The sequence below is a fragment of the Pongo abelii genome, chromosome 18 (genome assembly GCF_028885655.2).
Source record: "Pongo abelii isolate AG06213 chromosome 18, NHGRI_mPonAbe1-v2.0_pri, whole genome shotgun sequence".
In the NCBI taxonomy this organism is placed as follows: domain Eukaryota; kingdom Metazoa; phylum Chordata; class Mammalia; order Primates; family Hominidae; genus Pongo; species Pongo abelii.
In genome coordinates this window covers 56620625-56635749 of record NC_072003.2, presented here as the reverse complement: position 1 = coordinate 56635749, position 15125 = coordinate 56620625, and the positions used below count along the sequence as shown (strand labels likewise).

General features: G+C 51.0%; 1 protein-coding gene across 1 annotated transcript; it reads right to left on the bottom strand.

The window, feature by feature from the left end:
- Nucleotides 1–4047: 4047 nt before the first annotated feature.
- Nucleotides 4048–11869, bottom strand: CCL22 (C-C motif chemokine ligand 22). Its single transcript, XM_002826462.5, has 3 exons — nucleotides 11763–11869; nucleotides 9682–9805; nucleotides 4048–6739 (listed from the first exon to the last, which is right to left on the bottom strand). The coding sequence occupies exons 1-3, from the start codon at nucleotides 11833–11835 to the stop codon at nucleotides 6655–6657; spliced, it is 282 nt and encodes a 93-aa protein (XP_002826508.1). The 5' UTR covers nucleotides 11836–11869; the 3' UTR covers nucleotides 4048–6654.
- Nucleotides 11870–15125: the final 3256 nt, after the last annotated feature.

Below are 15125 nucleotides of genomic sequence, written 5' to 3'. Positions count from 1 at the left end.
AATCCCAGCACTTTGGGAGGCCGAGGCAGGAGGATGGCTTGAGCCCAGGAATCTGAGACCAGCCTGGCGAAACCCCCTCTCTACAAACATGGCGAAACCCCCTCCCTACAAAAAATATACGAAAATTAGTGTGGTGGCCTGTGCCTGCAGTCCCAGCTGCTCAGGAGGCTAAAGTAGAAGGATCAAGTGAGCCCGGAGAGGTTGACGCTGCATTGAGCCGTGATCATGCCACTGCACTCCAGCTTGGGCACAGAGTGGGACCCTGCCTGAAAAAAATAAATAAATACATAGCAGGACTCCACCACGGATAAGGGGTGTTCCCTTGGGCAAGTGACTTAGCCTCTCTCTGCATTTCAGCTTCCCTATATGTAAAATGGGATGCAAACAGCCACCTCATCAAGCCACCACAACAGTGAATAAAACTAAGGACTTTCACAGTGCCTGGTATGCAGAGACATTAGTATCTGTTATTGAGCCCGGTGTGTGCCGGGCAGTGTGGTGGGATGGGGGACACAAAGGCAAGTGAGCTGAAGTCCTTGCCCCCAGGAGCTGTAGCTCAGTAGCAGAGAGAAGTTGCCAGCCCTACCAGAGGGCTAGAGGCTGTGGGCTTGGGGAGGAAGGGAGAACTGCATGCTTGCTGGGGAAACAAGAAAGGTGGGTGAGAGAGATGATCTTTCCATCTGAAGATGGGCAGAATTTTGCTTTGTCTCTTTAAAATTTCTGTTTTGGAAAATATTCAACAATACAAAAGAAAGAATCATACAAAGACTTTCAAATCTCCACCAATGGCTGGGCGCAGTGGCTCACGCCTATAATCCCAGCACTTTGGGAGGCCGAGGTGGGTGGATCACCTGAGCTCAGGAGTTACAGACCAGCCTGGCCAACATGGTGAAACCCTGTCTCTACTAAAAATACAAAAAATTAGCCGAGTGTGGTGGTGGGCGCCTGTAATCTCAGCTATTTGGGAGGCTGGGAGAGGAGAATTGCTTGAACTCGGGAGGCAGAGGTTGCAGTGAGCTGAGATTGCACCACTGCACCCCAGCCTGGGCAACAAGAGAGAAACTCTGCCTCAAACAAACAAACAAAACCTCTACCACCAATGATTAGCATTTTTTTATATTTGTTTTATCTTTTTTATTTTTATTTTTTAGCCAGACCGTTACAAAGTAAATTATAGATGCTTGACACTTTGCCCCTAAATATTCCAGCATGCATCTCCTTAGAATAAAGCTATTGTCTTACATAAATATAATATCATTATCCCATCTAACAAAATTAACAATAATTCCTGTATGTCATCTAACACCCAGTTCATATCCAAATTTCTCCAATTGTCCCGAAAATGTATTTTGTAGTTTCTCCTCTCTCCCTCTTTCCTTCTTCCTGCCTCCTTTCTTCTCTCCCTCACTCCCTTTCTTTTTTATTTTTATTTCATTATTTTATTTTATTTTATTTTATTTTATTTTATTTTATTTTATTTTTTGAGACGGAGTCTCGCTCTGTTGCCCAGGTTGGAGTGCAGTGGCGCCGTCTCGGCTCACTGCAAGCTCCGCCTCCTGGGTTCACTCCATTCTCCTGCCTCAGCCTCCCAAATAGCTGGGACTACAGGCGCCCGCCGCCATGCCCGGCTAATTTTTTTTTTTTTTGTATTTTTTTTTTCAGTAGAGACGGGGTTTCACTGTGTTAGCCAGGATGGTCTCTATCTCCTGACCTTGTGATCCGCTCACCTTGGCATCCCAAAGTGCTGGGATTACAGGCGTGAGCCACCGCGCCCGGCCATTTATTTATTTTTTGAGACAAGGTCCCTCTCTGTCACCCAGGCGGGAGTGCAATGGTGTAATCTCAGCTCACTGCAGCCTCGACCTCCCAGGCACAAGCGATCCTCCCAGCTCAACCTCCCGAGTAGCTGGGACCACAGGCTCACGCCACCATGCCTGGCTAATTACTGTATTTTTTTTTTTGTAGAGATGGAGTTTTCACATGTTGCCCAGGCTGGTCTCAAACTCCTGGGCTCCAGCGATCTGCCCACCTTGGCCTCCCAAAGTGCTGGAATTATAGGCGTGAGGTACCACACCTGGCACCTCCCTCTCTCCCTTCCTTCTTTCTTTCCTTTATTCCCTCCTTTCTTTTATTTTTTGAACGAGGATCCGATCTAGGTTCATGCACTGCGTATGGGTATTTTTCAGTCTACATAGACCACTTGTACATTTTTTAATGACTTCAACTTTCTTAAGAGTCAAGTCGGCCGGGTGTGGTGGCTCATGCCTGTAATCCCAGCACTTTGGGAGGCCAAGGCAGGCAGATTACTTGAGGTCAGGAGTTCGAGACCAGCCTGGCCAACATGGTGAAATTCTGTCTCTACTAAAAATACAAAAATGAGGTGGGCATGGTGGCATGCGCCTATAATCCCAGCTACTTGGGAGGCTGAGGCTAGGGAATTGCTTGAACCCCAGAGGTGGAGGTTGCAGTGAGCCGAGATCATGCCACTGCAATCCAGCCTGGGTGGCAGAGTGAGACTGTCTCAAAAAAAAAAAAAGAGCAAAGTCAAGTCCATTGTCTTATACGGTGTTCTCATTCTTAATATAGTTATTTAGTTATTTCCTTGTGATGTCACCTAGTTTGTTTCTCTATCCTATTTATTTCCTGTAAACCGAGAGTTAGATCTAAAGGCTTGATTAGACCCAGGCTACATCCTCTTGGCAAGGATCTATTATGAGTAATACTGTACACTTCACATGGACGAGTTGCTCCACTTTTCCTTGGATAGATGGGATTGATGGATCGATGGGTGATTGCTAGACATCTTTATTGTAGAAGAATTAGTCCCCTTGTGATCTGCAAGTCAGCTGTGGCATGCTGGGCTGGCACCCTGCCGCATGCACCTAGGCAGGATTTTGACAGACCATTCCAGGCAGAGGCGAAAGCCTCACCAAGGTGGAAGGTACAGGACGTATTCAGGGATGGGGAAGGGTCCGATGCCATTGGCTCCAGTGGAGGCTGCAGCAGGGCCAAACTGTGGAGAATTATGAAGCGGGAGTGAAGAATGAGGATGCTATTCACAAGCCGGAGAGAGCTGGGAAGGTCTTGGACTGAAGGCTAACTAGAGTAATGATGAGAAAAAAAAAATGGGTAGCACTGGACAGCAAAAAGTTTCCTCTGGGGTGGGGTGGTGGTGGTGAGAATGGGGTTGTCCTTGTCCCCACCTTCCACAAGCCCTCAGGTGGCCAGGACCCTGTGCCCCAGAGAGCAGGGAGCCTGTGCTGTTCTTGAGGGCCATGAGGGACTCCCCCAGCCCCAGAAGTAGCACAGAAACAGCTCTGGAGAGGAGGATGGGGAGATCGGGGCACTCCTGCAGGACCAGGTGGGAGAAGGGACAGGCATGACCAGGGGGCCACCCCTGCTGCCACCTCCAGGGACCCTGGGGCCCAGCCCCACCCAGCTCTCCCACCTTATCTTTTCTGGCCAGTAAGGAGGATTGTCCACGTGTGCTTAGCATTTCCTCTGCCCGTGACCACGCCGGCTGTACCAGAAGGAAGGGGCCTCGGTCCCTGAAGTGACCACGTGGAAGGTTGCCTAAGACTGCGAATGCTTGATTAGACTTCGTGTGAGAAGAAATAGCTTCTGTTGAGTTGAGCCACTGAGATTTGGAGGTGTTTGTTGCAGGAGGTAGCCTTTCCTGACTAATACTCCCTCCCTTTCTCCAGTGTCTGCCCGTGCAGGGGGAAGGTGAAGGCTGAGTGGTTGAGTGATTATGCTGCTGAAAGCTCGAAATGTGGGGACTGCTTTAATGGTTTCATCAAATCCTCCTGACAGCTGGTCCCTAGGTGGGCTGGGAACTCTGGGACAAATGTCTGGGCTTCTCCATCAGCACCTGTGCAGCCACCTCCCAGGCCCTTGTGTCCAGCCCTGACTCCCACCACTCACAGGGTGACCTTGGGCAAGTCACCACCTATTTCAATGGGAAGGCTTCCCCAGGGGGATAGAGGGGATCATGGTGCCCCCTGCCCCATCTCACAGGGACAGCAAATGCCAGGAAACCAAAGCAGACACTATTTTAAAGGATTTATTTTCCAGAAGTCCTGAGGGGCAAGGACAGGACAGGAGGGAGAAGGAGATCCCAGGACGCTTGAGGGCCCTGTTCATGGGCAGTAGGCAGATTAGTCTTTCTAGTGCCTGTGGCAGGCAAGTTGACCCTGGGTTCGGGAGGGACACAGGCCCTGGATGACACTGAGCTGGATGCCTAGGCAGTGTCACTCCCCACACTTTCAACCTGAGCCCCACAGCAAGCCTATAAGGTGGACACTTTCACTGTGATTTGTCAGGCTGGGTTCAGGGAGTGAAATGGCCTCCTCCAGTTCCACAGCTTCAAATACACTGCAGAGCGGCACGAGGCTCCCACAGAAAGGACCAGACACTTGTAACATTTATGTCCTTTACCTGGGACACTGCTGTCCCATACTTGCTGTATGAAAAGAATATTTCTCAAGAGGAAGAGGAAGCCTGGCGCAGTGACTCACACCTGTAATCCCAGCACTTTGGGAGGCTGGGCCAGGAGGATCACTTGAGCCCAGGAGTTTGAGGCCAGCCTGAGTAACATGGCAAAACCCCATCTCTACAAAAATCAGCCAGAAAGGCATAGATAGACCCAAATCCCAGTCTTTAGCCTGGCCTGACCACCTGAGAATTGTCTCTACCCAGGATTCCTTCACTCAATTACACCCTACTCTTTGCCTCCTGCCACAGAGAGAGAGAGAGAGAGAGAGCTATGCTACCACAGCCAGCTTCCTCCCAGGGCCAGGAAAGCTCCACCTTGTCCCCCTCTCACAGTTCCTAAAATTCTTCTATTCACCCATTTGGCCTCTTAAGTATTTACTCTGTTTTCAATTACATATATGACTCCAGCTTATAATACCAAGTCAAGGGTAGTCATTCACACCATAGCAAGAATTTGATTGTCAGCTATTTAAGGAAGGAGGCAGGGAAAGTGGAAGGGGGGGTAGTCTGAAGAGGCCAGGCCTGGGTATTGGAGGTTGGAGGACCACCCAAAAAAAGCTTGAGGGGAGAAGGAAATGTAAGCAGACATGACACATAGGTAAAACAGGAAAGAAATGTACAGGAGTCTCCTATTAGGAAAAAAAGGCGGAGGCTGGGTGTGGTAGCTCACGCCTGTAATCTCAGCACTTTGGGAGCCCAAGGAAGGTGGATCACTTGAGGTCAGGAGTTCAAGACCAGCCTGGCCAATATGATGAAACCTGTCTCTACTAAAAATATAAAAATTAGCCAGCCGTAGTGGCACACACCTGTAATCCCAGCTACTTGGGAGGCTGGGGCGGGAGAATTGCTTGAACCCAGGAGGTCGAGGTTGTAGTGAGCCGAGATCACGCCACTGCACTCCAGCCTGGGCGACAGAGTGAGACCCTGTCATAAAAAAAAAAAAAAAGGGTGGGGGTGGGGAGAGGAAAGAGGCCAGGCGCTGTGGCTCACGCCTATAATCCCAGCACTTTGGGAGGCGGAGGTGGGCGGGTGACCTGAGGACAGGAGTTTGAGACCCGCCTGGCCAACATGGTGAAGCCTCGTCTCTACTAAAAATACAAAAATTAGCCGGATGTGGTAGCGGGGACCTGTAATCCCAGCTACTCGGGAGGCTGAGGCAAGAGAATCACTTGAGCCCAGGAGGCAGAGGCTTCAATGAGCCAAGACCACACCATTGCACTCCAGCGTGTGTGACAAGAGCGAAACTCCATCTCAAAAAAAAAAAAAAAAAAAAGGGAGTGGGGGAAGAAAGGTGAATCTGGGCAGATTCGGGGCTTCACACTGACCCAGCTGGCCCATTTCTAGTGACCTTGAGTCGCTGTATTGATGTGGAACTGCCTTTTGGCAGGGAGGGGAGGGACATTCGTTTTATTGATTTTGTCTGCAACCACTTTCTGGGCTCTGATTCTGAGCTGGGGCCTGTCTGCAGTGCTCTATGCTAGAGGCTTGGAGACTAGAGTAACTTAGCTAGAAACCTTGGTCCAACTCGTGGGGAGATGGGGGAGACAACCCCCAAATCCCAAGAATCTGCAGAGACTGTGACTAGGGTTATTAAGAGGGGACAGACGGCCAGGGGACGTCTAATACATGAAATGGAATTACCAGCTGCTTGAGCGAGCAATGCCTTGGAGGGCTGGTGGGGCTACACATGTGCAGGTGGTGGGACTTTCTGGGTGTCAGCAACATCCCAGGCAAAGACCCAGAAGTGGGATGTGTAGTATGGGTTTGGAGAACAGGGAGCTAGAATCCAACATGCATGAAGGGAAGTGGGCAGGCTGGAGGCAGAGATGGAACCCAGATCCAGAGGGCCGCATGCCAGGCTTGGGAGCTTGACCTCAGCTTAGGGCAGTGGGGAGTCGTGGAAGGGTTTAAGCAGGGGACTCGCTGATGGGAACAGGACCCTCTGGCTGCAGGGAGGGAGGCAGAGGATGGGTTAGAGGGGTCGGGGGGAGATGGGAGTGACAGCACAGAGGTGACCAAGGGTGACAGCCACAGGGATGGAGATCAGGGAATGCAGAGAGTTGGCACAGGCTTCCGGCGGGGAGCAGCTGTAATGGCAGGGAGGCAGGGCTCCTGAGCCTTCCTGGAGGAGCCAAGGCCGCGGTCATCAGAGTAGGCTCTTCATTGGCCCAGCTTATTGAGAATCATCTTCACCCAGGGCACTCTGGGATCGGCACAGATCTCCTTATCCCTGAAGGTTAGCAACCTGGAAGGAGGAGACCCCAGAGACAATGCAGCAACATTAGCACACAGCAGGGATGCCACACCCTCGGGAGCTTAGCATTTATGAGCCACCTACTTTATGCAGGGCTCAGCATTTATGAGTCACCTACTACACATGACATTATCTGCTAAATAGAGTGGTTCAAAATTTACAAGCCACCTGTGGTGTGAAAAGAATATTTCTCAAGAGGAAGAGGAGGCCAGGAGCTCACGCCTGTAATCCCAGCACTTTGGGAGGCCGAGGCAGGAGGATTGTTTGAGCCTAGGGGTTTGAGGCCATCCTGGGCAACACGGCAAAACCCTGTCTCTACAAAAGCGTACAAGTCAGCCAGGCATGGTGACATGTGCCTGTGATCTCAGCTACTTGGGAGGCTGAGGTGGGAGGATTGCTTGAGCTCAGGAGGTCAGGGCTGCAGTGAGCCCAGATCTCTGCTCCACTGTACTCCAGCCTAGGCAACAGAATGAGACCCTGTGTCAAGGAAAAAAAAAAAAAAAAAGGAAGAGGCAGCAAGGACTTCCAGGACCCTCAGCTCTTTAATCCCAGCCTTGAGTTCCAGATCAGGCCATGAAATAGAGTCCCCAAGAGTTGGGTTTTGTTTTTGTTTTTTTGTTTTGTTTTTATTTTTTGAGATGGAGTCTCTGTCACCCAGGTTGGAGTGTAGTGGCACGATCTTGGCTCACTGCAACCTCCAACTCCCGGGTTCAGGCGATCCTCCTGCCTCAGGCTCCCAAGTAGCCGGGATTACAGGTGCCCGCCACAACACCCAGCTAATTTTTGTATTTTTAGTAGAGATGGGTTTTCACCATGTTGGCCAGGCTGCTCTTGAACTCCTGACCTCAAGTGATCTGCCTCTCTCGGCCTCCCAAAGGCTGGGATTACAGGAGTGAGCCACTGCGCCAAGCCGGAATCCCCAAGAGTCTTATAAGATCACTTAACTACTCTGAGCCTCAAGACACATTCTTTCTAGGGTCCCTTCTGGCTCAAAATCCAGTGATCACATATGATTTGATTGATTGATTGATTGATTTTAGAGACAGGGTCTCACTCTATTGAGGCTTGTCTTGAACTCCTGGCCTCAAGTGATCCTCCCAACTCAGCCTCCCAAAGTCCTGAGATTACAGGTGTAAGCCACTGCACTCAGCCTTTTTTATTAAAAAATAAATAAATAAATAAAGACAGAGTCTCACTAAGTTTCCAGGCTGGCCTCAAAATCCAGGGCTCAGGCAATCCTCCTGCCTCAGCCTCCCAAGTAGCTGAGAGGCACTACCATGCCCAGCAATTGAGCATCTATTATGTGCCAGACATTGAGCTCTTCACCTTCCTCTTACTATTACTGTGCCCTGTAACGCTCAAGAGGCCCCCTAACCTCTTTGTGCTCATTTCGTCACCTGTGAAAAGGGGGTCATGACGGCACCTACTGCATAGAATTGTTTCAAGGATTAAATGAGTTCATATTTATAAAGTGCTAACAACAGTGCCTAGCACTTAGCAAGCACTCTCTATGTGTTTGATAAATACAAATAAGTCAAATAAGTGTAGGTTATTACTTCATTATACTGTTGGGGAAACTGAGGCTCAGAGTTAAAGAGACAAAAACTCTGGGAGGGCTTCCTGCTTCAGCTATTTTTATTATTCACCTGCAGATCCCTCTAAGAGATGGTGTCAGCAGTAAGGAGGAGGAAGACGAGAAGATAATAGAGGCCCAAAGCGGGTCATGAGTCCCCAAACCCAGCCTCCCCAGGTGTGAGATTTGGTAGGCAGCAGGCTCTGAGCAGTTGGAGAAGCAGCTAGAGAGGCTACCGCAGAGAGGGCAGGACCTGTCATCCGGCCAGGTGCAGGTGCAGGCCCCAGGCCAGGGAAAAGGAGGCAAAGAAACCAAAGAAAGAAGCAAAGGAGAACAAGAAACTCAGGAGAAAGCCCTGAATGAGGAACCAGGAGTGAGTTCTGGCTCCAGCCTGGGCAGCCTTGAGCAGGTCACTGTCCCTTGCTAAGCCTGTTTCTCTATCTCTACCATGGGAATCGTTGAACTTCCTCATAGGATTGTTGTGAGAATTAAACCAGTTAACACAGGTAATGATCAGAACAGCCTGGCACTCAGGAGGCACCTTGGAAATTTTAGCTCTTAATGTTATTCTTCTGGTCAAAATGGGCTGCCTCGGACTTCTGGGAGCCTGGAGAGGATCCAAGACTCTTCTGGTGTGAGCATTTTTTTTTTTTTTTTTTTTTGAGACAGAGTCTCCCTCTGTTGCCCAGGCTGGAGTGAGGTGGAGCGATCTCGGCTCACTGTAACCTCCACCTTCCAGGTTCAAATGATTCTCCTGCCTCAGCCTCCCAAGTAGCTGGGACCACAGGCACGCACCATCACACTCAGCTAATTTTGTATTTTTAGTAGAGATGGGGTTTCACCATGTTGACCAGGCTGATCTCGAACTCCTGACCTCAAGTGATCTGCCTGCCTCGGCCTCCCAAAGTGCTGGGATTACAGGCATGAGCCACCACTCCTGGTTCACCATCCATTTTTGCCCAGAACCTGGGAGCATCTTTGCTGACTCAGTGGCACTAGGTATACTCCTATACCTGCTATACCCAAATACCCTAGATGCCACAGCTACTGACTACCTACTGCCATGCCCACACTCTGGTGGCACCCTGTTCACTCAGCTCTGCATCCTCAGAACCTGACATGTTGCCTGGCACCTAGTAAGTGCCTGATGATATTTGCTAAATGATCACATTATTTTTGTTTGTAGTCCACCCAAGCCTGAACTGAGCCATCTCTTCCAGCCAAGCCATCCTGGCAGGCATCCGGTAGCCCTGCCACATCCCTCTCATCCCTGGGTGTGTCCCACCCACCAGCACCTGGGCCATCCCAGGCTGTACCCATCAGGCCCACCAAGACCCTGTGGCCCCAGCTCCCTACTCACACCACGCCAGGCCTCGGGCAGGAGTCTGAGGTCCAGTAGAAGTGTTTCACCACACGCAGGGGCAGACGGTAACGGACGTAATCACGGCAGCAGACGCTGTCTTCCATGTTGGCGCCGTAGGGGCCTAGGGGAGGGGTGCCCAGTGAATTCACAAGCTGGAGCCCAGAGAGGTCACCCTCGGCCCCAGCCCCAGATCTCGGCCTCTCCAGGCTCCAGGAAAGAGATGCAGTTTTTCTATTCTCATGTGGAAGGATGGTGACCAGAGGGTTCTGAGCCCTCCAAGACCCTACCCTTGGAGCTTCTGAGAAGCCTCTTAGGGTCCAATGTCTACACTCTGGGACAGTCAGCTCTAGGAGCATGGATTCAGAACAACTAAGCATCAGCTGTAGCCCAAGATGGGACTCGGTGACTCTGAGCCACAAGGGGCCTTAGATCCTTGCTGTTAAAGGTGGGGTCCATGGTCCATGGCATCAACGTCACCTGGGAGCTTGTTAGAAATGCTCAGCTCCCAGCCCCAGACCTGCTGAATCTAGTGTGCATTTTGACAAGCTCCCTGGTGATCCATCAGCACATGGGCATTTGAGAAGTCAGCTTCTGCTCATATCTGCTCTGACCCCCTTCAGTGTGCAGTGGGAAGGCTGCGGTCCAGAGAGGGCGAGACACTTGCCCAGGGTCACACAGCAAGATGCAGCGAGTCAGGACCAAGGCTCAACAGAGGACAGTCACGTAGACCCAAGTTCGAGTCCTGCTTTCCCCTGACTCACTGGGCCACTCTGACCAAGTTATTGAATCCTCTGAGGCCCAATTTCCTCCTCTGACCAAAGGGGTAATAACAGTGTCAGCTTCAGAGGGTCTTTAATGCATGAAAAGCGCTCAGAAAGCCCAGCAGCTGGGAGCAGTTCTTGTTTATAGCTGCCCAGCCCCACTCCAGTGCTCACTCCTCCACCCAACACAGCTCCAGTATAGAGTGGGGAGGAGAAGAGGAGTCAGGAATCCATGCTTAGGACAGGTTCTGGACAAAAATGGACAGTGAGCCCAGCGCAGTGGCTCACGCCTGTAATCCTAACACTTAGGGAGGCCAAGATGGGAGTTTCACTTGAGGTCAGGAGTTCGAGACAAGCCCGGTCAGCATGGTGAAACCCCATCTTTACTAAAAATACAAAAGTTAGCCGGACATGGTGGCAGGTGCCTGTAATCCCAGCTACTCAGGAGGCTGAGGCAGGAGAATCATTTTAACTCCAGAGGTGGAGGTTGCAGTGAGCCGAGATTGCACCACTGCACTCCAGCCTGGGCAACAGAGACGCCATCTCAAAAAATAAATAAATAAAATGAAATAAAAATTAAATTTAGGCTAGACGCGGTGGCTCATGCCTATAATCCCAGCACTTTGGGAGGCCGAGGTGGGAGGATCATCTGAGGTCAGGAGTTTGAGACCAGCCTGGCCAACATGGTGAAACCCTGTCTCCACTAAAAATACAAAAATTAGCCAGGCATGAATGGTGCATGCCTGTAATCCCAGCTACTCAGGAGGCTGAGGCAGGAGAATCGCTTGAACCTGGGAGGTGGAGGTTGCAGTGGGCCAAGATTGCCCCACTGCACTCCAGCCTGGGCAATAAGAGCGAAACTCTGTCTCAAAAAATAAAATATAATATAATAAAATAAATAAAGATAATAAAAACCTTTTAAAAAATGGATGGTGGGAGGGCAGCACCAGCTTTCCAAGGGAGAACCCCTTGCCCCAGCCCTGCCTTCCCTCACTCAGACCTGACCCTTAGAAGCTCCTCACACACACCCCTAGGGCCCTATGCTTGAGTTTTCTGGGGCAGGAGATCCCGAGGCTATGCCCACCGCAATCCCCAACCCAGCTGAGACAGATCCTAGACTTCAAACCTTCAAGACTGCCCATTCAACAGACTTGTAAACTGAGGCCCAGAGAAGCGCTGCAACTAGCCGAAGGCCGCAAGAGCCAACAGCAGACTGAGGTCTTCTGCTCTCGGTCCAGTGCTTGTCCAAGACATGAGGAAGTCACCTCACCTTCCACCCTGGCCTCTGTAGGGGGCCTTCCTGCTCCCCAGCCTCACCTGCCTCAGTTGCTTGAAGCGCCACAGCAAGGAGGATGAGGACAACCAGGAGCGCGGTCTGTAGGCGAGCCATGCTCTGTCCTGTATGTCTCAGCCCAGGTGTCTGCAAAGGGACATAGGAAGACCTGCTATTTAAGGTGCTGGCTCCACCCACAAGCCTCACTTACTTACCTCTTAGTCACCGGGGTGCCCAGAGTCACTTGACATTCACATCTCAAAAGGAGAACTACCTCCCACTTCCTCCAAAGTGGAGAAATTCTCTTTGGCGGGGAACCACTCAGAGGGGACCCCCCCTCAACTCTGTCCTCTCCTCTGGTTTTAGACAGACTTGTAAAATCCCCCTCTTAGAGGCTTGTGCTCCTCAGGGTCTCTGCGCTGTGTGGCCTTGGCCATGTCTGGGTGTCTCTGGGACTTAGTTTCCCCATCTGGAAATGGGGGAGATGGTTTCACAGCTCTGTTGACTTCATTGGTTGTAAATCAAGTGAGAACGTGGACCAACCCTCACCCAGAATTGAGGCCTGTCTTGTACCCTTAATGACGGCATTACTGATCTCTCTTCAGTGGGAGAGGCCTATGGACCCATTGACCCATCGCCAGCCTCTTCTGGGGCTTCTCGCGAAGTCCACATTTGGGCCAGGTCGTGGATTTCTCAATGGTTTATGGAAAGCATCTACCCACACTTCTGTCCTGCCTGATCTTCCTTCCCAGTGGCTGCCGGGCTCTCCCTCCCCCACTCCTGTCTCAGTCCCTCACCATGTCCGTGTCCCGTTGATTCTGCTTCCTAAATCTCTCTCAGATCTGCTCCTTCTCTCCAACCCCACTGTCCCTGCCCAGTCCAGGCCACCTCCACCTCAGGCTGGGATGCTGGCCCCTTCAATGCCATCCCCATCCTGCAGCAGCCAACGTGAGCGGTCCAGAGTTACACACTCTCTCTCCTGCTTCAGAACCCTGCCGTGGCTCCCCATTCACCTAAGGGCAGGTCCCCGGCTCCTGTCTATGGCCTTCAAGTCCCCGTTTCTGGACAGGCCTTTCCCCACTGGTCTCCCTCCCCTGAGGGATCACACCACACTCCTCACACTTCCTCAAAAGGGACTGCGGCCTGTCCCTGGCCTTTAATGTCACTTTCCACATCTCTACCACATAAACTCCTACTTATGCGTCAAAGCTGTTTGAAATGTCACGTCCTTGGTAAGCACACCCTCTCAGGACTTCAAAGCCTTCTAGGGCACCTGGAATGTGGCCCTGAGCAGACTGGGTCAGGTTTTCTCTTTCTCAAGCCCCTCCCTACCAGACTCTAAGCTCTAGGAGGCTGGGGTCTCCCTTCATTTTTCTTGACATTCCCAGGGCCCTCTGAGGATCAGGCACATGGTGGGTGCTCAGAACACATCGGCTGGGTGCGGTGATTCATGACTGTAATCTCAGCACTTTGGAAGGCCCAGGCAGGTGGATCGCCTGAGGTCAGGAGTTCAAGACCAGCCTGGCCAACATGGAGAAACCCCATCTCTACCAAAAATACAAAAATTGGCCAGGCATGATGGCATGCACCTGTAATCCTAGCTACTTGGGGGGCTGAGAGGCAGGAGAATCGCTTGAATCCGGTGAGAGGCAGAGGTTGCAGTGAGCCAAGATTGCGCCACTGCACTCTAGCCTGGGTGAGAGAATGAGAGTCCATCTCAAAAAAAAAAAAAAAAAAGAACACATCGAATGAAGGAGGAAACTGAGGTTCAGAGAAAGAGAGGACTTGCCCAGTTCATACAGCCACACAGAGGCTACGCTAGGCCTGGAACTCGGAACTTGGGACTCCACGTATAAAGGGATCCATCCATTCATCCAATTCCTTCATTCAGCAAATATTTATTGAACGCTGTGGTAAACAGAATAATGGCCCCCCTAAAAGTCCGCATTCTAATCCCCAAAATCTATGAATATGTTACCTTATATGGTAAAAAGGACTTTGCAGATGTGACTGTTTAGGGTTAGGATTTTTGTTGTTGTTGTTGTTGTTTTAGAGGCAGGATCTCACTCTGTCATACAGGCTGGAGTGCAGTGGTGCAATCACAGCTCACTGCAGCCTTGACCTCCTGGGCTCAAGCGATCCTACTGCCTCAGCCTCTCAAGTAGCTGGGACTACAGGTGTGTGCCACCATGCCCTGTTCATTTTCATTTCTTGTAGAGATGGGGGTCTCACTATGTTGCCAGGGCTGATCTTGAACTCCTGGCCTCAAGCAATCCTCCTATCTCGGCCTCTTGAAGTGCTAGGATTATGGGTGTGAGCCACCATACCTGACCTAGGATCTTTAAAGAGGGAGATTTATTGGATTATCTAGACAGGCCCAAGGCAATCACAGAGTTATTTCAAGAGGGAGGCAGTGGGTCAGAGTCAGAAGAGATGATGGATGATAGAGCAGAGGTCCCAGTGACGTGGAACTGTGAACCCAGGGATGCAGGCCGGCTGGAGAAGCTGGAAGAGGCAGGGAAACAAATTCTCCTCTAGAGCCTCCAGAAAGAACTTATCCCTCCCCACACCTTGATTTTAGTCCACTGAGACGATTTAGGACTTCTGACCTCCCAGGCTATTGGATAATAAATTTGTGATGTTTTAAGCCCCCAAGTTCATGGTCGTTTGTTACAGCAGCCAGAGGAAGCTCATACAAGCACCTACTATGTGCCAAGTGCACTGCCAGAGCCTGGGAAGGCAGCCTGAACAGGAGAGCAGGGGCCCCTGCTCTCATGGAGTTTGTCTTCCACAACAGACAAACATGGCAAACAAGGTAATGTCAGGCTGGGAGGAACACTGGGAAGCGAATGAAACAAAGAAGCAGCTTTGGGATAGGCAGTCAAGAAAGGACTCTAGAAGGGGGTGACATTTCAGCTGAAATTCAAAAATAGAAAGGAGGCCAGGCACGGTGGCTCATGCTCGTAATCCCAGCACTTTGGGGGGCTGAGGCAGGCAGCTCACTTGAGGTCAGGAGTTCAAGACCAGCCTGGCCAACATGGTGAAACCTCGTCTCTACTAAAAATACAAAAATTAGCCATACATGTGGCATGCACCTGTAATCCCAGCTACTTGGGAGGCTGAGGCAGGAGAATCGCTTGAACCCCGGAGGCAGGCAGAGATTGCAGTGAGCCGAGATCGCACCACTGTACCCCTGCCTGGGTGGCAGAGCGAGACTCCATCTCAAAAAAAAAAAAAAAAAAAAAGATAGGAAGGAGCCTACGAGGGAGAGACACAGCGAATGCAAAGGCCCAGACAGAGTGAGAGGGCTGAACAGCTGAGACAGAGTGGGTAGAGACAGAGTGGGTAGAGATGCAGAGCCCAGCCGAGTGGAGAGGCTGGCAGGCAGGGACCGCAGGGTTCCTGTG

What these genes read in the sequence shown, in the direction of transcription:
- CCL22 (XM_002826462.5), bottom strand. Translation starts at nt 11,835, where the DNA reads ATGGCTCGCCTACAGACCGCGCTCCTGGTTGTCCTCATCCTCCTTGCT. An exon ending in GCTTCAAGCAACTGAGGCAG is followed by an intron (nt 9,806 to 11,762) that starts GTGAGGCTGGGG and finishes CCCCTCCCCTAG; the next exon opens with GCCCCTACGGCGCCAACATG. An exon ending in TGCCCGAGGCCTGGCGTGGT is followed by an intron (nt 6,740 to 9,681) that starts GTGAGTAGGGAG and finishes TCCTCCTTCCAG; the next exon opens with GTTGCTAACCTTCAGGGATA.